At 40.4% G+C, this 24,296-nt stretch overlaps 1 protein-coding gene across 1 annotated transcript in view; it reads right to left on the bottom strand.

Moving 5' to 3' along the window:
* RYR3 (ryanodine receptor 3) overlaps window positions 1-18,579 on the bottom strand; it is a 358,095-nt gene extending 339,516 nt beyond the window's left edge. The window contains exons 1-2 of the mRNA XM_019627208.1: window positions 18,490-18,579; window positions 15,277-15,396 (exon numbers count right to left, since the gene is read on the bottom strand). Of these exons, the coding sequence (XP_019482753.1) occupies window positions 15,277-15,396; window positions 18,490-18,579 (210 nt within the window). The remainder of the gene's footprint in view (window positions 1-15,276; window positions 15,397-18,489) is intronic.
* Window positions 18,580-24,296: the final 5,717 nt, after the last annotated feature.

Genomic DNA, 24,296 nt, shown 5'->3' with positions numbered 1-24,296 from the left:
TATTTTTCACCAAAAAAGGAACACTCTGTAGCTATTTGCAACAGAGGTTGATAAGACTAGACCTTCTTGTGTTCACTGAGTCTGAGTGCTTGAATTAAATTCTAAAAACTCTCATCTTTAGGTAAAAGAAGTGAAACTGTTTGAACCTAGATTATCAGGGTAATAATTCAAATTTCAAATCTCAAGTGACTGCTCTTGGGATGGAAGAGGTGGGGTAGAGATCAATTATTCCACCCTCTGTGCTCCAAGGCAGTAGTGTACCTGAACCACCCTGTACACGTGATAAGCTGTTCTATTTTGAAGTAGAAATATCTTGGGATGTACAGTGAAGTGCTAAAGTAGCAATTGAGGCAAAAATCCTTGATGAAAGTGCTCCAGTTAGAAATGAATCATTGGGTCAAGGGCTTTGTTTTGTTTTTTGGTTTTTTTTTGAAATGTTGTCAACTACTCCATAGCTGAGGAACAGAGAGGCTTACAAACAGCTTTCTTGTACAAGTTGTTCTCATCTTTTGCAGGCTTTGGATAGAGCTCAGCTGAGTTTACATGAAATGGAAGAAAAATGATTTGAAAATGTCCAAAGAGAGAAAGCAGCTAAATCCTGGAATCACTGCATGAGGAATGCCTTATAATCATTCTCTGAAATAATTTGGATGGAGAAAAATAAAATTAGTCCACCATAGTGTTTTGAAACATGTAAAATCACTTATTTGCTGCATGTCAGGAAATTAAAAACAGATATTGTTTACAAATGATTCATAAAATGTTTCAGTTTATATAGTTTGTTCAGGTCACTTTTTAAGAAGAATAAAACAACTGAATGATCTACTGGAAAGGAGAGATAAAGCTGTCAACTTAAATGTCTGAAAACCTTAACTTCTAAAAAAACATTGTAAGCATTTCCTTTACAAAATTGTCGTTCTGTGGTGGCTAGGCAAATCAGACCTGAGAGGCAATTTAGCGTAAAATTGTATAGCCAGTTAGAGGAAGGGCGAGTAAAACCAGGTCTCTTGAATCACTATCCAAGTGTTCTCTGTAAATAATAGTTGGATCTGTGAATTACGACTGTTTGCATAACTTCAAAAGATCACATAAAAGGTCATAACTGTGACTTAAGTTTCATCTCTAGGTTTTAAAACACCCACGAGGAATAAAAATCATAGAGGTGACATGGCTTCGGTTCTTAGGACTCAAGCTCTAAAACAAAGGCAATGCGGCATTTTTCTTCCATGGAAAAGCAACAACTGAAAAGAAGATGTTCTCATAATCCCAGGGAAAAAGGCAAGTCTTTGTGATCTAATTAGTAAGTTCAGGAGTTGGTGGAGGAAGAAAAAATACTGCTAACAGAGACCAAAATAGCAGCTATTAGGTCTGAAGGGCAAAGCGCGGAGCCTGCAAAGGAGAGGGGTGTGAATACTACCTCCTCATGATCCACCTGGGGCATTTGCCTGCTGCGAACAAGTAAATGACAAGTGAACAGCAGAGCGATGGTGCCTCTTCACTCACTGAATAAATTCCTCGTGAAGATTCCCACCACTAAGGTACAGACTGTCTTTAAATAAAAAGAGGGGACTGGTACTGCCTCAAGCGGATGAGTTGTGACAGTATTAAATAACTCAAGTGGGAAGGAGGACAACACAGATGAGGAGAGATCTCGGGGTTAAAAGATTGGACTTTATTTTTTCTCTTTAACTAGGTCCTCGGATCCGGGCAAATGACAAATGTGTTAATAAACTTGACTTGTGTTGCCCTTGATGTTTATGCTATTTCTTTGGATATTTGTTTCCCTTCTCATCTCTTGACTGCTAGAAATAACAGAGCATGAGGCTCAATGTGGATATAGAAATGGGACTACAACTTGTGGAAAGGAAACAGTTTAGCTGCTAATTGGGAAGAAATGGAATGTGCAGCCATATTTTTCAGAATCTGAGCACAGTTAGGATTTGTACTCCAACCCTTGATCAATTCACATATAGACCAACATGAAATGAGCCCTTTTGTCATGTTTGCACAAAACAGTAATAGTCGCTGGCCCAATTTGAACAATAACTCAATGCTGCTCAATGCAAAGAGGCTACCCTGGTCCCCAGGATGCCCCCAGAGGGCCAACCCACCATGCACGTGGGACTGTACAGAACATTCCCGGTCACCTCGGGTCACCCCCACATGTTGGACAGCAAGGCCGGAACTTGCAAACAGGTACTCAGGCAGCTAAGAGGAAAAGATTCTCTGGTCCAACAGAAAGGCTGCCCAGCCTCCACTTTCTGCATGCCACTGCACGGCCACCACCCTCCAGAAAATGGCAGGACTAAATCCACAAATGCTGGTATCTTGGTTTTCTTTAGACAACTAACAGCATGTAAATTCTCTGCTGTATTATTTTTCCTCTTTTGTAGTCTAATTTCTGTAATGCTCTCACCCTCCAGTCTCCTGACCCCCCCCCACTCCACTTTCCTCCTGGAACACTTACTCCACCATCAGCACGCTCCACCATCCACCCTCTGCCTTCTCCCTGAAAACCGCCTGAACAGATGAAGCCCCGCTCCTCCGGAAGAAGCCAGCTTCCCTTAGGGAGTCTCCCAACTACAGGATGCCCATTCTCTCATACCTCAGGTCACTCGGGGTTAGGAGATGGGGTCTGTGTCCTTCTCCCACCCAGGACTATTTCTAGATCACTTCTCCTCCACAAGTTAACTCCTTTCTTTAAGTTTCCTGTACTTGGCAACATCACCTTCCACTCCCTCTCTTTTTGCTGTGTATTTCCATGAACTTCCCACTTTCATTGACATCTCTGGCTCCTTTTCATTCCTGCTCTTGGTGATTTGAATATTCACATTGTTATTTGTTGAACTATGTGTCCCCCACCTGCCCAAATAGATGAAGTCTTTACCCTGGTAACTGTGAATAGGACCTCATTTAGAAATAGGGTCTTTACAGATGTAATCAAGTTAGGATGAGGTCATTAAGGTAGAGCCTAATTTAATATGGGAGAAATCCTCCCATAGGCCCTCTGGGAGGAGCATTGCTCTGCCAACCCCTTGATTTCAGGCTCTATTCTGCAGAACTGTAAGAGAATAGGCTTCTGTTGTGTTAAGCTGCCTAGTTTGTGGGAATTTGTTACAGGAGCTGTAGGAAAGTAATGTGCTACATGAATAATCTATCATTTTATAACCTCGGTTATTTTGCTTCCTGTTTATCAACGATAGTCTACCCTCCAGTTTAGCCACTCTTTCATGGTCATACACTGAAGCTGGTTTTCAGCCAAAATGCTCTACTCTGAAAGTTCTGACTGAGCACTCCATTGTCTACCCATCCGCTCATCTTCTAGCTTGCTCACTCACTCAACTACTCTCATCACTATTTTTATATGCTTGTACCTTTTTACTAACAGGTCTCTCCTAACTTTAGTTGTCTCCCCATTCAGTTTATGTTCTAAGATTTCATGGTCCAATCTCCTAAACTTTCTTGTCCCTTTGTTGTTTATCACACTCGCCTGGCAACGCTTTGACCCTGGCTGTCTTTAACTATCCACTTTCTTCATTCCTATGCTGAGGCTGCTGAGGGCTGCTGCAGAAAATGGCACATTCAGAAAATTGGTAGCACTAAAAATTCTTAGTTATCAACTTCAACTGGTTCTCAATGCTGGGCCCTCGTACTGCTCAATAATCCTACTCTCTTCTCTAGGCAGCTCGCTCTCCAAAGCTTTCTGCACAAAACCTACAGATCTACTCCCATCCTTGCCTTCTTCCTTCCTATTCAATGGAATATGAGCTCTTCCTTTACTTAAGGTCAATTCCTCATCTCTGTTCTTAATACCAATCCTTTCCTCTATATTAGCAATTTTCACTCTAAGCCATCCCTTCCTCCCCTCACCTGTATCTCTTTCTTCTCTTTCTCCACTTGTACCTTCCCAGCAGCATTTCAACATGCTTAAGTCCTTCCTACTACAAAAATCCTTCCATCCTCAGACCCTCTGCAGCTATGCCTCTCTCACTTCCAGAGATGTGTGAACTGGTTGTCTTTATCTTCTTACTTTCCTCTTACTCTCTGAGCCCACTAAATTGGCTTCTGCCCTCATCATCCCATTGAAAGAGCTCTCACCAAGGTTGCCATTGGCCCCCATGTCACTACATCTAATAGATACATTCCACCCTGTTACGTGACCTCCAGGTGGCAGTCTACCCTGTTGACGATGCTCCCTCTTGACACTTCCCTTACTCTGAGGCCTTTATGAGATTATAAATGTTTCTATTTTCCCTCTGATCTCTCAGGGGTCTCTTTCTCCACTAATTTTAAAATATTGACATCTTCCAGACCCTCCTCTCTTCTTTTCTTAATCCATATATCCCCCACTCACTCTTATAGCTTGATTAATATCCTTAACCCAACAGCTCCTCCATCCCAACCCTCTAAACTTCTTCTAAACTCCTGATCCATATATCCAAATGCCTGTCAAAATTTCCTCTTAGATGTCTTCTAGGCCTTTTGAATTCAGTATGTCCAAAATTCAGTTCACAAGCATCACCACCACCCTCTGTTCTAACTTATTCCTTCTTCAATATACCCTATTTTACTAAATAATATGCTTTCTACAGGCAGCGAAAGCCCATAACTCCACAGTTGCACTTGACTCTTCTCACCTCAATCCCTTCACCATCTGATGCATTCCATTAACCATACTGAATTAAATTCCATTCCATTCATCTTCTTTTATATATGAGGAACCTATGCAGCTTCCACAAGTTCATGTTTTCTTCAGACCATAAGCCTCTATTTGTGTTCAGCTCCCATCCTTGCTACTTCAAAATCTGTATGCTCATGAACTCATTTTTCTTTTTTTTTTCTTTTTTTTTTTTTTTTGCTGAGCCATCCCGCCACCTGTTGGTAGCTCACGGCTGCTCAGCTCGGGCTGGGCATCGAACCACTGTTGCTCAGAGCTCAAACTCTTGAGCGAGCTCTTAACCAACTGAGCCACTCAGCCGGCCCTAACTCATTTTTCTTTTGAATGTGCCAAAGCTACACTCAGTTTAATCCCTTCATTAATGGTGCCACCTATTAGTTCTTTTTCACAACTTCAATATCTCCTTTTCTAGATCCTCCTACCTCTTTTCCTCGAAACATGCTTGTGTCTCTCATCATCAAAAGTCCTTATAACTGAGATCTGCTTGAACACCATTTTCTCTTCTTCCTTTTATCACTTAACTCCTTCCAAGAGTAGTGAACACTCACTGATGAGGTTCTGGTTCAGGCAATGATCGTGAAGCTTACAACAGAATAACCCTTCTGATAATAATTACCAACTCCAGACAAATTTTTTATAAAATAACTGTTTGAAGGCACGGAGGAGCAACTGAAAGCTCAGGAAATACGACTCTTGAAAGATGAGAAGCCAACTAGGTGATATTCACATTTAATTAAATTTCCCCTGAGAGCACTCCTCTGTTCATGGGGCCCATGGGAGATAGATCTCAGGAAAAATAAAACTTCTGTGGAGTCAGAGACCTGAGTTTGAGGCTGTAAGTGTCTAGAAATTAAAGGGAGAGTGCTGAAAAGAAGTGAACCACTACAGATAATGAAAACCCAAAATCAGCATACAAATTCCCCTTGAATTTTGGCCAACTCACCAGTTGTACAGGGCAACATTCCAAATATCCAATGGAAAGCAACAGCTGGAATACTAAAAATGAGCAAAAATTTTAGCAGCTACCAGTTCTGGAATGTCGGAATTTACTGTTCAAGTCTTGCTATCTAGAGGGGGTTAGGAAACACTTCAGAATTTTCATTAAAACCCAGGAAGGCTAAATCCCCAGACCAATGACTATACCTTAGAACTAAAGACAAAACTAAAATAGTCCAAGCTGCTAGAACAAAATACAATATTCTTCAGGGGAAGATAAAACAAACCAGAATAACTACAAAGTATCACCTACAAGGTTCAGTATACAATTACTAGATATTCAAATAAAGAGAAAAATGTAACTTATAATCAAGAGAAAAACTAGTCATTAATATCAGACTCACAGGCAACTCAGATATTTCTATTCATAGTCAAAAAATTAAATCTACTGTAAATGTGTTAATGAATTCATCTGGAACAAAAGGGAATAATAGGAGAAGAAATAAGAATTTGAGAATATGTAAAAGCTTAGGAATAAACTTCTAGAAATTTTGTAAGTTAAAAATATAATATCTGATTTATTGGAGGGAGTTAATAGTACATTTACATTAAAGAAAAAAACAGTAAACATAAAAGTAAGTCAACAGGAATTATCCAAACTAAAGAAAAAAGAAAAAAATACTTGAAGAAAAAATGATAAGTTTTAGTGACTTATGAAACAATATAAAACAGTTTAATACATCAGTAATTGAGGTTCTAGAAGGATAGAATAAATGTGGCAGATAAAATATTTTAAGAAATGTGGCCCCAAAAGTTCCAAACTTGATAAAAAAGGAAGTACTAAAAACCAAGAGATCCATAAAGTTCAGCAATACCCAAGTAGGGTAAAGTCAAGGAAAATTACCCTGAAAAATATCATTTAAACTGCTGAAAATAAAAGAAAAAGCAAAAATTCTTAATACCTTCCAGAGAAAAAGACTTATAATGTATAGAGAAACAATAAGATCATAGCTATTTTTCCACTAAAAAAAGAAACCCCAAGGCTGAAAGACAACAAAATATCATCTTTAAAGTGCTGAAAGAAAAAAAAAAAAAAAGTCAAACCAGAATTTTATATAGAGAAAATATCCTTCAAAAACAAGACAAAATAAAGACATTTTCAATGAAACAAAATCTGGGAGAATTTGTCTCCAGTAGGCCTGCACTATAAGAAATACTAAAGGATATTATTCAGACTGAAGGAAAACGCTACCAGATGAACGAACATCTAGATACACAGGAAAGAATAAAGACCACTGAAAATGGTAAATATGTGGATATTATAAAGAGCAATTTTTCCTTTTCTTAATTTTTAAAAGACAACTGACTCTTTGAAACAAAAATAGGAAAGGATTGAACATTTAGAAATGTGCAATAGAAATAAAATATATGCCATAATAGCACAAAGGATATGAGGAAAGTGGTATAATATTACTCCAAGGGAGATTGTGATAAGAATTCATATTGTAATACCTAAAGAAATTACTAAAAAAAATACAAAGAGGTAGAGCCAAAAAGCCAATAGAGGAGATAAAATGGAATACTTAAAAAATATTTGATTTAAAGAAGGCAGAAAAGGAAAAACAGAGGAGCAAAAACCAGAGGGACAAATGAAAAACAGCAAGAAGGTGGACTAAAACCCAACAGTATCAATTATTACAATAAATGTAAATGGACTGAACACTCCAATGAAACAGCAGAGGTTAATGAGAAGAAAAAAGCAACACTTAACTATATGCTGTTTACAAGGGACATATTTTAGATATGAAGACATAAACAAGTTGAAACAAAAGGATGGAAAAAGGTATACCACACAAACAGTAACTTTAGAAAGCTTGTGGCTAATATTAATATCAGTCAATGTATGCTATAAGACCAAGGATAAACAGGGGCATTTGATGATAACAAAAGAATCAATTCATCAAGAAAACACACAAAAATTCTTAAGTATAAGATCAAAACAGAGCTTTAAAATGCATGAAATAAAACTGATAGAGCTAAATACAGGGGATTATAGGTAAATTCTCAATCATATTTAACACCTCTGGCTCAGTAACTGATAGAACAAGTAGGTATAATTCCATAAGGATATATAAAATTTCAACACCACTATCAACCATCTCAACAGTCATAAAAACTATATTCAACAACTACAGAATGGAGTTATTTTTTTTAAGTACACATGGAACATTCACCAAGAGAGACCATATGCTGTACCATAAATTTCCATAAATTGCAAAGGATTGAAATCATTCAGAGTATGTTCTCTCACCATATTAAAGTTAAATTAGAAATCAATAACAAAAATCTACATCTCACCGACTGATTTTATTTTTTAAAAACCATTCATTCACTGCTTAACCCTTTTCATTGAACTTACTTGCTCCAATTCTTTTTATTTCACTTTTAAAGGTCACAAATGTCCTCCTGATCTTCAAATCAGGCTTTTAAACTATTTAATGATTTAATTCAGTACATGGGAAACTGAGTCAAGCAACCATTCCTGAGTTCCTGAGGACCGAATGTCTGCCTGGCTCTCTGCTGGCAATAATAAAGGCTATTGCTCAAATAGGACTTGGGGTATGCCAGGCGCTGTCGTAAACACTTTATAGTTGGCCCGTGAATAACACAGGTTTGAACTGGGTATATGCATATTTTTCTCAACAAGTATATTGGAAAATATTTTGGAGATTTGCGACAACTTGAAAAAACTCACAGATGAACCTTATGATTTTCCTAACGTTTTGTTCTCTAGCTTACTTTATTGTAAGAATATAGTATATAATACATATAACATACAAAATATGCACATGGACTGTTTGTTATCAGTAAGGCTTCCAGCCAACAGTTGACAGTAAGTTTTCGGGGAGTCAAAAGTTAAACGTGGATTTTCGAATGCATGGGGGTGGGAGTGAGGGGCAGTCCCCTTAACCTCACCTTGCTCAAGCATCAACTGTACAATTATGAATTCTTGTAACTGAATCTTCATAATGATCCTATTAGATGGGTACAGTTTTAAAGATGAGGAAACTGAGGCTAAGAGAGGAAACTCATTTGCCCATGGTCAGAAAGCTATTAATCAGTTAAGTCAGAATTACCAGCCCAGGCAACCTAGCTCCATGGTCATGTTTCTTAACCATTGTGCTGTACCGTCTTTGACGTTAGTACTCCCAGACTGCTGGACGGCAGGCGACAAGACAGGTAAACTGCCATAATTCAGCGCAGATGTTTTGAGTTTTTGTTTTTTTGTAACAGTATTTGCATGCCTTATAGCCTAATAGAGGCATTTAGTAATCTGCATTATTCCCTTTTATAAACTGTTCTCTAGAAAATCTATGATAATCTCATTTATACCATAGAAAATTAGCTATAAACTTTTAACACTGCTTCCTGTGCTCTCTCAAGATCATTTGCATTTTAATTGTTTGATTTAAGCAAAATACATATTTTTTAACTTTGGAATGTGAGGCGTTTGAGAGGACAGATGAGGGAAGGTTGTGGGAGGGAGTATGGAGACAAGCCCAGGTATTCTTAAAATCTAACCACATGAAGAAATATGTCTTCTTTACCCTTAAGTAAATTGGATCCATGATATTTTTATTTCTGAGTATTATAGGCATGAGATAGGGATTTAAGTTTGGAATGAATAATCGTCCGAAAGTCACTGAACTAAATTCTTGTTCCCTTCCCTGTAAATGAGCACAATGTTTGCTCTACAGAGTTGTCAAGACTACACGAGAACATGTTAGAACCCACTGCAGTGCACGGCATATTGCGCATATGGGCAAAAAAAAAAAAGTTCAAAACTTCAACTTATTAGTCTCTTTATATCACATGACCAGGGAGGTTTTTGAAGTAACTTTCACACTAGTTTGGCTTTTCAAAAGCTCTCAAGTCCAGAGAAAATAATACACACTAAAACATCAATCAGAATTTCAAAGAACAGCATACAACCCCAGGCTGAGCTCCTGTCTCTGCAAATTTGTACAGGCTTAGTTTTTTAGGCGTAAACAGTAAATAAATCTATTTCCACGCAAAAGGTAAAAATAATAGTAAGTAATTTTTAGCCTAAAATGCTATCTTAATTTATGTCATCTACATAATGACGTTTGAACAATCGCAGATGTTTAATCCTGGGTCTCGAGAGCCTATACAACTGTTCAGAAACCATGGCAGACTATTTTTCATTTTCAGAAGAGGAGGTGAAAACAACAGGAATGAAATTTCCCCTGGAAATTTTCAATTTGAAAATTGGATTTGAAACTGGAATTTTTACTTTGAATAAACAATAATCAGTGAGACAGAGTGTTCCCCAAGAGAAAGGAAGAACTTCATTCCGAGACACCTGAGCCAGACTTTGCACATGCCCCTGGCCTTTGAAGGGCACTAGGGTAAGCTGTTTCACTTCTCCAGTTTCAGTTTCATCATCATTAAAATCCGTGACACAAACAAACAAATCTTGGTCTGTGGAAACTGATTTTAAACAAAATGTTCCTACATTCTTCCTACTTTTTGATGATGCCCTATAATTATAGAGGTAGAAGTCAGGGTTTGGAAAGGTGCTAGGCTTCTGCAAACATCTGACAAGGCCACAGTAGTTAAATAGCTGTTATCAATGAAGATTACTGTGGGACACAGCTTACGAAATTCTTTTCTCCTTCTGCATGAGAATCTGACCTTCAGTTAGCTGTCCGGTTTTGTTTTGGAGGACAGCCTGATAAAATCGATATGTTAATTGTGCTGTTAGAGAACACTGCTTATTGCAAAAATGATCCCTGATTAGTATCCTTCATCTGGGCTGGGAAGACTACCAACACCTTATAGGAAGCCACATCTTTGCAATTCCCAAGTGCGAAGACTCTTGTAGCTGGGGTGGTCCTCTGTGGGGAGCCCCAAAGCTATGGCTGTGGAGTTGTTACAAGAGACAATGGCTCCTGTGGTACACGAGGCTTTTAAGCCATGGTGACTATTATACCTGCCTGATGTGGACCTCATCTCTCTGCATCTGACCTGTCATCTGGGGTGAGGGATTCAGAAGCCAACCCCTGGACCACTACAAGGATTCCTGCAGGACTGCCTGACACTTCCCAGCACGTAAGCCATGGTTCCTACCCTACTGAGCAGACTGGTGCCAAGTGGTCTATGAGAGTCATGAGTCTGGATGTTGAGTTGAGCCACGACCCCTGATGGGCACTACAGATACAAAATAGGTGATATACATATATATGTGTATATACATGTGTATTATATATATATATATTTTATATATATATATATATATATATATAATATATATATATATATATATATATATATATATATATATAGTAAGGAATAGAGGAAAAGTAGTAAATTCTGGTTCCTGGGAACAAATTTTCTACTTAAAAATGACAATAAACAAACATTTGCTGCTATTATAAATAAAGATGCAATGTTTCTTCTCCATGTTTCCTGGTCCCTGGTTGTAATTCTGAGTCTTTTGGCCAAAACAAGTTGCCTTTCAATTCCTGGAGCCGTGCCTAGTTGAAAAGGATGCTGAATAATGGTGCTTCCATCAATTAACATCTGCAGTTTCAGGAGGCCTTCAAAGAAGGGTAGGCCATGGAATGCAGGAATCAACGTCATAAGAGCTCTCCAAAGTTCTAAAGAGTAGCCCTGTCTACAGCAAGTGTTGATATCCTTCTGCTTCTTATTCTTCTACTCTCTCCTTACTTCACTATGACTTCCTTCTCTCAGGGCTTGTCCACTGAAAGTATATTTTGAGTACCTTATCTCATACCTCCTTTCTCTGAGGTCTGTCTTCTCCGTAGAGTGCACCTCAATTTTATCTCTGTGTCTCAACCAGCTTGAAATACCCTTCATGAGGAAAGCCCAAAATTACTGGTTGGCTCTACAGCTGCCTGATAAAGAGTGGTGTTGGATGTCCAGCTCCAGGCTTGGGAATACACCTTCTCACTTCATTGCATGACTTATGTTAGCTTCCAAGAACCTAAGAATGGCACAGCTAGCTGTGAAATTGGATAGTAGAAAATTTGGTGAAATATTTAGTGAAAAGGGAAGGAAGAGGCCAGAAGGGATGTGTGCATAGCTATAGCTGACTGCAGGAAACACTGAAGCCACAGAAAATGGGTTCCTCCAGCAGGCTGCTCCCAGGAATGGCAACAGGAAATTCTGAATCCCTACTCTAGCCTTTCTTTGAACTTGACCCTGTTTCTCTGTGAAGAGCTCTCATGGTGCACTTTTCTCATGCTACATATAAAAGAGACATATGTGCATGAAATGATAGTGGGCATGCCAACTATATCCTTTCAGGAAAGCAGCTTAACACCCTTCATGCTCCTACGAAGATGGCACCAAGAGCGAAGAAGGAAGCCCCTGCTCTCCTAAAGCCGAAGCAAAGCAAAGCTTTGAAGGTAAAGAAAGCAGCGCTGAAAGGCATCCACAACCACAAAAAAGATCCGCACGTCACACACCTTCCGAAGGCCCAAGACACTGCGGCTCTGAAGGCAGCCCACATATTCTCGGAAGAGTGCCCCCAGCAGAAACAAGCTTGACCACTATGCTATCAGCGAGTTCCTCCTAACTACCGAGTCAGCCATGAAGAAGATAGGAGACAACAATACACTAGTGTTAATTGTGGATGTCAAGGCCAACACACACCAGATCAAACAGGCTGGGAAGAAGCTCTATGACATTGACACTGCCAAGGTCAGCAACCTGATCAGGCCTGATGGACAGAAGAAGCCATATGTTTGACTGGCTCCTGACTATAATGCTTTGGATGTTGCCAACAAAAGTGGGATCATCTAAACTGAGTCCAGCTGGCTAATTCTAAATATAAAAATGTTACATTGTAAAAAAAGAAAAAAAAATACCCTTCCTGCTCCTAAACCATTATTTCTACTCCTGGACATTTACTCCGGGAAGCAAAAGTAAACCAAAAAACTACATATGTGAAATTTTTTAATAACATGAATCATTCTTTTTACACCTGGGGAATACAAAGCATTTTTCAGTTATGATACATAGTTGGTTTTAATCTGTTTTAGATGATCTAGTTTAGGTAAGGTTAAATCACAATGGCCAATGGTTATACAGTGTTCACAATGTGCTAGGAAACTTATAGGTGCTATGCACTTCACATATATTAACTTATTTAATACTATAACAACCTAATTAGATAGTTCCTATTAAATTATCATTAAGCAGATGAGGAAACTAAGCTCAGAAAGGTGGGGTACCTTGCTCCAGGTCCTGGCTTAGCTGGTGAGTGATGGAGACAAGATTTAAACTTTGAGAGTCTGGCTCCAGAGCCTGTGCCCTAAACCACGGTCACGTGTCCCTCTCAGTGTATGACTAGAAAATGGCACCACTGGTTTCTAATTCAGGTCAACTCTCATTCCACGGCACCAGGCGGCACGTCATCTTGCAGATGAGAAAACTGAAGACAAGGTTGAGTGACTTACTCATGGTCACATGACAAGCTAATGGTTGAAAATTAACTTCTTGACTTCTAATCTAATGATTTTCCTATTATCCCAGACTGCTGGGAATGAAAAAAAAAAAAATCTAGCTAAGAACAAAAGCAAACGAGAAAAGACCTCAGGGAAATCAAGTCTGAGACCTTTAAAAAGATAAAAACCTTCCTTGTCTCTTGGCCCTGCCATGTACTTTAATGTGACTGTGTCCTGCTGGTACTGGCCGTATGTGCCACAGACAGATGTCTGTACTCGTGGATCAGTGACCTACATGAGAGGGAGAGTGATGAGAGGAGAGGGCCCTCTGGGAGATTTGGCCATCACAGTGCCCATCTGGTATTCTAGGACTGCGTCAAGCTCTGCATGGGTGTTTGTGTTGGGTATGTTCATGTAGAGAAATGACATGCCAATCAGCTGGTCCCATTGGAACACGTCTTCTGATTGATTAAAAAAAGGCTCTGTGAGGGCTGGCCGAGAGACTCAGTTGGTTAAGAGCACGAGCTCTGAGCAACAGGGTCACTGGTTCGATTCCCACATAGGCCAGTGAGCTGAACCTGAGCTGAGCTGCTGCTGAGCTGCCAACAGGTGGCAGGATGGCTCAGCTGGTGAGAGCATGTGCTCCTAAAAACAAGGTTGCCGGTTTGACTTCCACATGGGATGGTGGGCTATGCCCACCCGCAACTAACATTGAACACAGTACCTTGAGCTGCGCTGCCCTGAACTGCCATTGGGTGGCCGGATGGCGACTGGACTTGGAGCTGAGCTAGCTGCACAACTAAGATTGAAGGCAAACAACCTGGCTGCTGCCCTTTCCCAATTCCCCAATAAAATCTTTAAAAAAAAGGAAAAAAAAAAAAGGCTCTGTGAGAAAAACTGAGCTTGGAGGGTGTAATGGCTAGTTATGTGTCAGCTTGGCTAGATTATAGTAGTTGTTTAATCAAATGCCAAGCCAGCTTTTGATGTGAAGACACTTTGCAGCTGTTATTAACATCTACAATCAGTTAACTTTAAAAGTGATTAGACCCTTGATATAGTGGGCCTCACCCAATCAGGTGAAGGCCTTAAGAATAAAAACTGAGAGGAAAAAAAAATCTACCTCAAGATAGCATTAACTCCTGTCTGAGCGTCCAGCTGATCTGACCTACAGATTTCAGACTTACCAGCCCCCATAATTGCATGAACCAATTCCTTAAAATAAATCCACATCTATGTATTCATCCATCCATCTGTCCACCTGCCCTCCCATCTCTATCTATCAAGAGGAAGAGATCCTATTGGTTTTGTTTCTCTGGAGAACCCTGACTGATATAAACATCTTGCCAGGACTGCTAAGTACTTTGAAAATGCTGAGCACACAGATCCACCGGACATACAGATCATGAAAAGCAGAAACAGTCCGATAATAAAGAAAAGTTTGGCTGAAGAGACATGCCATTCCATGCCATCACACAGGCAGAAACCATGCAAACATTCCTCTCTAACCCCAGGTCACAGCAGGCAGACAGTTCCAACCACCTCAGCACAGTCGGAACTCAAAACGGTGTGCTTGCTGCAAAACACTGGCCCAAGCACACGAGTCCCTGTAGCAATAAATGACAGCTGGGCAGATTTCTAGAAATTAACAAGAAAAGGCATTCTGAGAGTATTAAAAGAACCTTCTCCACGAAAGCTGACTATATCCTGGTGAACACTGATAGACAAGCCCCTCTAATTCTTCACACTGCTCTGGGTTCCCACTGAAAGCTTCCTGGGCTGGGGAGAGTTATGTTTTAAATCTGATCTGCTTCCTATTTTAAAAATAAGTAAGTCCTCTTTTTTTTTTTTAAATAAACAAAACAAATTCATAGATACAGAGAACAGATCGGTGGTTACCAGAGGGGAAGGGGGTTGGGGGATGGACAAAAGGGGTGAGGGGGTCAATTGGATAGTGATGGACAGTAACTCAACTTTTGGGGGTGACCACTTTGTAGTGTATGTACATGTCAAATTATAACGCTGTACACCTAAAACTTATACAATGAAAATAAATGTGTCCTTCCAAATTTCTTCCTTATCACCCTCCGCATCATCTTCCGGCAGCCCTGTCCCCTACATGACTGTTTGGGAGGCTAAGGGGGGTGGGGCAAGGCAAGCAATCCATCTCACCTTGGCTTCTGACGTGGGTTCCAAGAAGCACAGGCGATTCCCGAGCCCTTCAGCTGCCAAGCAGAACTTCCTTTGCTCCTTGTGAACGTTCGCGATGCACTGGAGAACCACTTCATCTTCCTGCCAGGGAAACAGGTACAAGTGTGAGTGGCCAGGGACTGCCTCCCCATACAGAACCAGGTCCCCAAGTCACCTTGCTATATCTTGACCAGACACGGAGAGGCACGTGCTTTTGAATATTCTGTAGATACAGGAGACATTTTTATTCACCTGCCTGTATTCATATTCACATGCTATAACAGAGCTCCTTCCCGGAGGTAGAGTCTGGAAGTGGGGTCACTGGGAGCAAGTACATAGAATGGACACACTACATGCATCTCGGGCACAGGCTTCACTCAGGGATGTATATAGTGCACACAATCCAGGTGAGCAGGTAATTCCAACACTTGATGAACATGAAAGCAAATCTAAGCAGTCTCTCCAAATATGAAATAAAATAGTAAGATGTGATTGAGGGAACAGAGACTAAAACAGATCAGAGGGAAGGCAGGGCTCGTGGACAGTCCATTTTGTGTTGGGTGGTGGAGGAGGCAAGAGCATGCTTTGTCCAGGGCGGGGTGTGTGTAGTGGGCAGCACATTTGCCAGAGATGACAGAAGGAACCCGGAGGGCAACAGGGGAGGAGCTGTGTACACATGGGAAAGGAAGATTGACAGACGCCTAGAGGATTCGGTTTGGAAGGAGTAATTAGAGGCCAAGTAGAAGAGCCGTTCTGAATTCCCAAGGAGGGGACCTCTCCTAAGCATCCTTCTCCAAAGCAGCCTCCTAAATTTCAGAGACCCTGTTGGAAAGGCATTCCTCTTGTTGATAGTCCAGAGACAAGGCTGACTGACCCTCCATTTACTCTAATAGGCTCACCTCTTGCACAACCCTGCCTGAGGCTGGGAGGACAGCATTTTCCTTACCAACTCCTCCATTCTTGTTCCTGCAGTCTATCAGTGCATGCCCTCTATCCGCCCCTCACTTGACTCTGCGATTCAAACACCAGAAAGAGTTCCAGGTGCTGTCAAGTTAAAGGAGTCACCAAAGAAGAACCAGATGGAGTTTCCTCCTTAGCAATTCCTCCCCTGTTCCCCTCTCATGGCCATGTCCCCTCGCATTAGTGTTCGTCCCCGAGCACTGAAAAAGTAGATTAAATAGAAGCAGGGTTTTTCTTAATTGGTGTCTGCAGTGTACCTAGCCATATGGAAAAATAAAATCCTTCCACCTGGTGGGAAGATTAAAAGATTCAATAGCAACAGGCTCCAACAAAGATGTCTGCCGCCGCCCAGAGATTGGCCAGGGGCTACAGGGAAATGTGAGAAGCCACAAATCACAGACATGAAAAGAAGACTGAGGGGAAGAGAAAAAGCTCCACACTTTACCAGCATTGAAATGTCACTCTTCATCATTAAATTGAGTTAGTAATAAATTCAAAAGCCTCTGCTTAGTATAGTCAAGTCAGAATTCATGGTCTTTATTTGAGTTGAGACAGAAGAAACCTCCAGAACATCACTGCTTTCAAAACATGGGCTCACTGAAGTCTCTGAATGAAATGGAGTTTCCCCCAGATCCTGTAGTGACCAGGGGCCATACCATCATCCTGAGGGGTACAGGCAGTGGGGAAGGGGAGGTACTCTCAGTTGTCAGAAGGACTGAGAGGTGCTACATAACCCTACAAAGCCAGGGCCTTGCAAGTTAAATGGTCTGTATTTTAAGAGGCAGTGTTCAAAACATATAATTTTTCTGTCCAAAATGTCAAGAGGACCACCTATTGAGAAATATTAAATATCTTCCACCTACACACAATTCACCAGTAAAAAACAGGCATTTGGAAATCATGGGAGCATGATTAGGAACCAGACTTTTCATGACCTGGTGAAAAGTCAAAAAAGTTCTCAATATTTGTCTTAGAGTCTCTTTCCGTGATCTCATTTCCCATGCCCTTACCACTCAAAGGTGCCCATCGCTTGACCTTGCACTAGCTGCCTCGGAGTCTCTATTTGTCTTCTGAAATTTATCTGTCCTATAATTCACATCCTCATAACTTAGGCTGCCAATCAACTAATGCAACAAACGAACCATCCCTTGCCCAATAACTATTTGCTGAAGAGCAGCCCAGCACAAGCGCTTTCCTAGGCTAGCACTCTGAGTGACACACAGATGGGTGTGGGGCTCAGAGCCAGCTTTACCCTCTCTAGACACATTCACTTTTTTCCACCTGCTGTCTGGAACTGTATGCTTAATGCTGACCTGGCTGCAGACACCACCTGGAGTGGCAGCTTGTACCTGCCTTCACTCCAGACAGCAGCTATGATCTCCACAAACCTTCAACAGACAGACATCTGGAGCCTTCGAATACCTGACACTGAAATCTTTGCTCCAAAGTTCCACTCGGAGTCATGAGATGATTCAACTTGTCTTATTACTTCTCACTCCCTAGTAAAACACAGAACACAAGCCCCTCCAGTTACCAGCCCTTCCTCGTTTGCTCATCCCTGTACTGATGTGCTTTTTTCTTCTCTCATTATCTCTTTTCCTTTCTCCCTTTGCTTTAAATCAAGGCTGGGAATTCCAGAGAATACCATTTCCAAGGAAGCCCCTTTAATTGGAGGTTGCAAACTCTGCCACAGTTAGCATCTCCTCTCCCCACAAGCTCGCGTTCTCCTCACACATCCCAGTGCCAAATTCAGGCCATTATTCTTTTACTCAGGTGCAAAAAACGCTTATATTTTGAGGTAGGAGATAGTCAATCTCCACATCTTCTTTGGCAATTTATCAACAGCCTACACGCATCTCCCACCACTTGTCTGACATTTAATGACTATCAGAAAATCTGATGAAAGTTTTGGTGTGAATTCAACACACATTTATTGACCACCTTCCCATGACAAAGCATTCTGCCAGGAGACTGCAGAGTACACCAGGTTTTATAAGACAAGATCTATAAATGCTGTAAGAATGGAGCTGATGGCTGAGAGGCCAGCTCACGGCCTTTCTCCACTCCACTTTATCCATCATCTCGAGTAACTTCAAGGTTTATGTGGACAATCTATTCAAAACAAACACCTTGACCCAATTACTGCGACTCTGCTATAGTAACACACCCTCGTGAACATGCCCGACACTGCCCAGAACAATTCTAATTCTAAAATCCCAAACTAGACCATCTTACTCTGTGAACCCAATCTTCTCTTTCTTGCTTTCTCATTCTCTTACTATCACTATTCTCACTCTTCTTCATCAAGAGTTCCAGTTCCTTCATGGGGTATAAAGTATAGCATAGGGGATATAGTCAATAATATTGTAATAACTATGTACGGTGTCAGATGGGCACTAGACTTATCGGGGTGATCACTTTGTAAGGTATGTATGTATTTCCCCATGTATAAGATGCTCCCATGTATAAGACGCACTTTAATTTTGGGGCCCAAAATTTGGAAAAAAAATGTATTACATAAAGTTACTGAGCTCAAGATTTATTCATCACAAAATTCATACAACTCCTCATCACTTGCGGGAAATGCAAGTCAAAAAATCTACAACCACTGTATAAGACGTACCCAGTTTTTAGACCCCAAATTTTTCGAAAAAGGGTGTGTCTTATACATGGGGAAATACGGTAAATGTCTTAGCACTGTGTTGTACACCTGAAACTAATAAAACACTGTATGTTAACTGTAATTGGAAAAAATATTTAAAAACAATAATTTCAATTTGGGGGAGCGAAGGGACTGTCTTCATGTCATATGTCATAAAAAAAAAAAAGACTTCCAGTTCCTAGAGGGCACAGGCATGTCCATTATTTCCTTGAGAAAACACAACTCTGAGGTTTTGTTCCACTAAAACTTTATGTGTCTTTTGGTAATACATTTTTAGCTTGTTTGAACAAGACCATAAAATTTCCCCTTTTTTTATAGGGCTCACAGCAGATTCAACTCAGTCAATATCAAATAACCACACCTTCCATCAACATGAAAAGAGAAACAAACTATAAAGAGAAGGAAGTGCTAGGCTGGAAGGCACAATAATCAGTAAAGGTAAGGCCTTTCAGACCTATCTCCCTCCATCCTTACCAGAGAGGGGTGTGAACTGCTTAAGTCCCCAGGAAATAATACCTGTAAGATCACAAAGGTTTTTTGCTTTCTACCAGAGAAGTCAAAAGGTCTCTGCCTGACTTTTAAAGTGCCCCCGACCCAGGTGAGTTCTCCCCTCCACCTCTAGCTTTCTCGCTCCCTTATTCCTATTACCTTACCGACTCCCATGTAAATCTTGTCCACCCTCCATAAAATGCTTCCTCTTGAACCCCCTCCATTCCTTTGCTCAACACTGTAGTCTCCTCGTTTTCCTACATTTATGATGGAGCCTTCCCATGTTCTCTTTCTCCTGCCACCTGTAAATACAGGACTGCCCAAGGGTAAGTCCTTGGTCCTTTTCTTTTAGCAATCTCATCCATTCTTTAGGCTTCCAGTTGTAGTCTCAGAAGTTGTTATGCCATCTTTACCTCCAACTTGGTGGCACTCCAAGGTTCCAAACCTCCACCTATTCCTAACTTATTCCATAGACTCCACCAATCCTATAGACTTATCAACACCACCTCAATATGCCCCAATGCATCAAAAGGTTTCCTTTGCGGTCTGCTTTTATGTTCCCAAGGTTTGTTAATGACACATCCAACCTCTTGGCAACCCAGGCTCAAAAATCATCATCTCCTGTCTGAGTCTTCATCCCCCTCACCCTACCGCAAATAGGCCAGAGGAAGGAGAGACTGGAGGTCTAGGGACCAAGACAGGGTATCATCACAACACGAGAGCATCCTTCCTCTCGTCTGTTTCCAGAGGCATAGCTCTGACTTTATCATTTTCCTGCTGAAACTCCATAATGGCTCTCTCCACTGTCCACAAAACAAATACAAGATGAAATAGCGCCATTTGTGACAACATGGATGGATCTTGAGGTTGTTATGCTAAGTGAAATAAGCCAGACAGAAAAAGTTGAGAACCATATGATTTCACTGATATGTGGTCTATAAAACTGAAAACAAAGGAACAAGACAAACAAATGAAGAAACAAAACCTCATAGATACAGACACTAGTTTAGTAGTTACCAGAGGGTAAGAGGGGAGAGGGTGTAGATGAGGGTAAAAGGGATCAAATATATGGTGATGGAAGGAGAACTGACTCTGGGTGGTGAACACACAGCACGATATACAGATGATGTATTACAGAATTGTACACCTGAAACCTATGTAACTTTACTAGCAATTGTCACCACAATAAACTTTTTTTTAAAAAGGAAAGAAAAGAAACATCAAAAAAAATTTTCTTTAGCATTTGAGGATGTTCACTTTCCAACCTATTTTCCCATCTTCCTTGACCTCCTCTACCTCCATGCATTTACTCACGTGGTCTCTAATTCTAAAGCTGCCCTGATTTGCCCTATTTTTCCATATTCATATATTACCTTTCCTCCCAAGCTTAGCTCAAACACCACAGTCTTTTATGAAACCCAAGTAATCTCTCTTCTCTCTGAACTTTCATAATGATACCACCATACTCTTGCATTATGGTTATTTATATGCATGCCTTACCCCCACCATATTACATAATTTGAAAGGGCTAACATTTACTGATTTCTGCCTGACAGGCACTGCACTTTATGTACAATAACCCCTTTAAGCTTCATATCAATGCTATGATGTAGGTACTATTGTTATCGCCATCGGACAAACAAGGAGTCCCTGTACAGAGCAGTTAAGTAATTTGCCTAAGATCTCATGGTGGCAATCTCATGGTGGCAGGGAGTAGAGCCTGGGATCCTGTCTCCATACTCTCTCTCCCACTCCTCTCAGCTGCCTTTGTACCCCCCTTGAAGGCAGGGTCCACATCCGGTTCATGTTTACGCCTATCAGAATCATGGTGTCAATCACTAGCATGGTACCATATGCACATTACATACCCAATTGTAATTTAGTGAATGGGTGTAGTTTTCCTTGTAACCCCAGTTAATTACAAATGCTGTTAGAGCAGAAAACTGCTTCCCCATCCAACTTGGGAACATAAAGTGTTTGGTAAACCCATGTTGACTGCTTGGAACATGGAATCAAATTAAAAAAAGATATTTCTCTACCCTGAGTAATATAACAATAGTTATTGTAGAAAGGGCCACTGTTTCACTGCTGAGTCAGAACTGAATTAAAAAAGAGAGAGAGAGAGAGAGAGAACAGATGTTGACATAAAAAATGAGAAATAAGTAATAATGAGACTTTGAGGTCCATTCCAAAAGTTTTTAGCTTCTGTTGCTTAATTATTATTACTGATAATAATATCAACTGTACATTCTATACCAGACACTCTGCTGAGATTTCCCCCTAGATTATTTAATTTAACATTTACAACACTATAACTATCATAAGAATGAGGAAACCAAAGCTCAGAGGAATTAGGCGATTTTAATAAATGAATATTTAATGAGCAGTCATTATGTGCCACCATATTACAGTATTTCAGTGTAATCCTTACAACTCCCTTATAAGGTAGGTACTAATATACTATATTTGTAGGTAAAGCAGTTGAGGCACAGAGAGGTTATTTAGCTTGCCTAGCACCACACAGCATGTAAGTAATAGATTCTGACCTTGAACCTATGACTATCTGAATCAGAAGCCAGTCCTCTTTGCCATAGCACCAATCCGTCTATCTCAGTCCAAGAGACTGCCCTTAATGACAGGTCTGAATTCATGTCTTCCTGACTCTAAGGACCATGGTGATGGTGCCGATAAAAACAGATAGCTTTTTTTTTTATGGCCCTCTCACATGGCCATACAACACTGAAAAGTAACCAAATCACAGAGCACAATGCCAATGAGAACAGCTAGAGAGCTAAAAATCCCATAAAGCAAGTTGTTTCTGTTCCCAATGACTACAACACTGGGAGGAGTGAACATCATCCCAAAACTTGTAGCAGAGAGGGAAAAATGATTAAAATCCAAGGTATATCATATGTCAGCATCCCTCCACGCTATGTAGTTCATATGCGCCTGCTATTCCTGTCATAGAGTCAGCTTGTGGTGGTGTTGAGTGATTGTCCTGGAACAAGAAATACAGCCTTTGGTTCCCTTTGCCTAGATTTCACATTAGTATCACAGATCATGTCTGACAAAATGAAGTTCTTCCTCCTCTAGCTAAAGAATGTTTAACTTGAAAATGAATGGAGCTTGCCTCTTCTACTCCTGTTGCTTCTTTCTTACACCCTGACTCACAGCCCAAGGTCTGGAATGACCATATTTACCACCACTGAGTTGATGGCCGGGGCACCTTGGTTCTCCCTCTTCTCTCTGGGTCATTTGCAGAGAACTCTTTGAAACAAAACAAAATGGCTGACAGCCCTATTTAAAGTAGATCATTAGGCAGCTGATGACAGCCCTATAGTTAGATCGGCACATCACCAGTGCCAAGAAGCTCATGAGCAGGGAGCACGTGGGACAGGGCGCAGGCCAGCAGATTTCATGGTCCACATTTAAGAGCAGATATTACTGCAGAGGAAAATCTATAACCATTTATTGCTTTAAAAAAGGAAGATGTGTCCTAGCTACTCATCTTGAACATCAGGCACTATTTTAGGGAACTGATACAGTTAGAGCTACACCACATATGTAAAGACATGGGTGAGAGAACTCATTTTAACGCTTTACCCAAAAGGAAACAAACCAGCAAATCAAAACAAACACATTGATACGGACAAGAGAATGGTGGCTTCTAGAGGGAAAAGAGGGTAGGAGGAAAGCCACGTGGATAAAGGGGATCAAACATATGGTAACAGGAGGAAACTAAATTTTGGATGGGGAGCACGAAATAGAACATATAGATGACAAATTGTAATCCTGTACACCTGAAAATTACATAATGTTATTAATCAGTGTTATCCTAATACATTTAATTAAAAGTAAATAAATGAATGGGCTTTAGAGATGATGAGACTACTCACAGATATTTCCCAAGGATTAATGACACTGGTGGTTTACTTTTATGATCTAAATAGCAATCATTTGGACTATTTGTTTCCTTAGACTCTAAGCTCCTTGGGGGCAGGAACCACTCATTTCCCTCTAAATCTTCAGTGCCTAGCATTGTGTACAAAAGCACAAATATTTGTGAATTTAACGACAGAACTGTGTATTTTGAAAACAACTAATAAAATTAACCAAAATGCTTATGTGTCAAAATTGCACAATAAAGATCCTTTTGCATTTTCTTACTCATAGGGTCTGGGATGCCAACACGGAAATAGTTTGGATTATATAAAGGGATCTATGATACCCTGTTTGCTTTCACAATGGCCCTATGAGAGATACAAATATTCTTAAACTCATTTTTAAAATTATGACGCTAAAAGTTCTAGACTGAGGAGCAGACTAACTGGTGCAATGTCCACCTCTCAGAAGCTGACATATATTGTGTCCCTGGGACAGCTCTAGGGCTTTACAACTGCTGTTGTCAGTTTTGGTGTTAGCATGATGATACCTTTGGAACTCACTGTTTTTGAAACTGTCAAAAATTAGGGATGGCTCCTACTTCTGGTTCCTTACTGCTCGTTGACTATTGAAAAATTCAGAAAATGTAAAATTCAGAAAATTCATGATCCAGGAGACAAAGTTGATATTATTTATCATTCCTTCCTTCTGTAAATACTTTCCTTATTTGGCTTGTAGGGCACACTTGCTTTTGTTTTTTCCTCCTACATATTAGCAGCTCCTTCTCAGTCTCGTTGGCGGGCATATTGTCATCTTGTTTTCTCTAATGCTGAACTAGTGTTCCAGGCTTATTCTTCAGAGTTCTCTTCTTTACCTGCACCACCCTCCTTGGTGAGTTCCTTTGGTTTCATGGCTTTGAAAACCATGTGTATATTAATGACTCCCAAATTTGAAAATATGAATAAACTTCTCCCGAGCTCGAGACGTCTATCTCCAATTATTTATTCAT

Source organism: Hipposideros armiger, unplaced genomic scaffold (assembly GCF_001890085.2).
Source record: "Hipposideros armiger isolate ML-2016 unplaced genomic scaffold, ASM189008v1 scaffold_724, whole genome shotgun sequence".
Lineage (NCBI taxonomy): Eukaryota > Metazoa > Chordata > Mammalia > Chiroptera > Hipposideridae > Hipposideros > Hipposideros armiger.
This window is presented reverse-complemented; position numbering and strand designations above follow the sequence as displayed.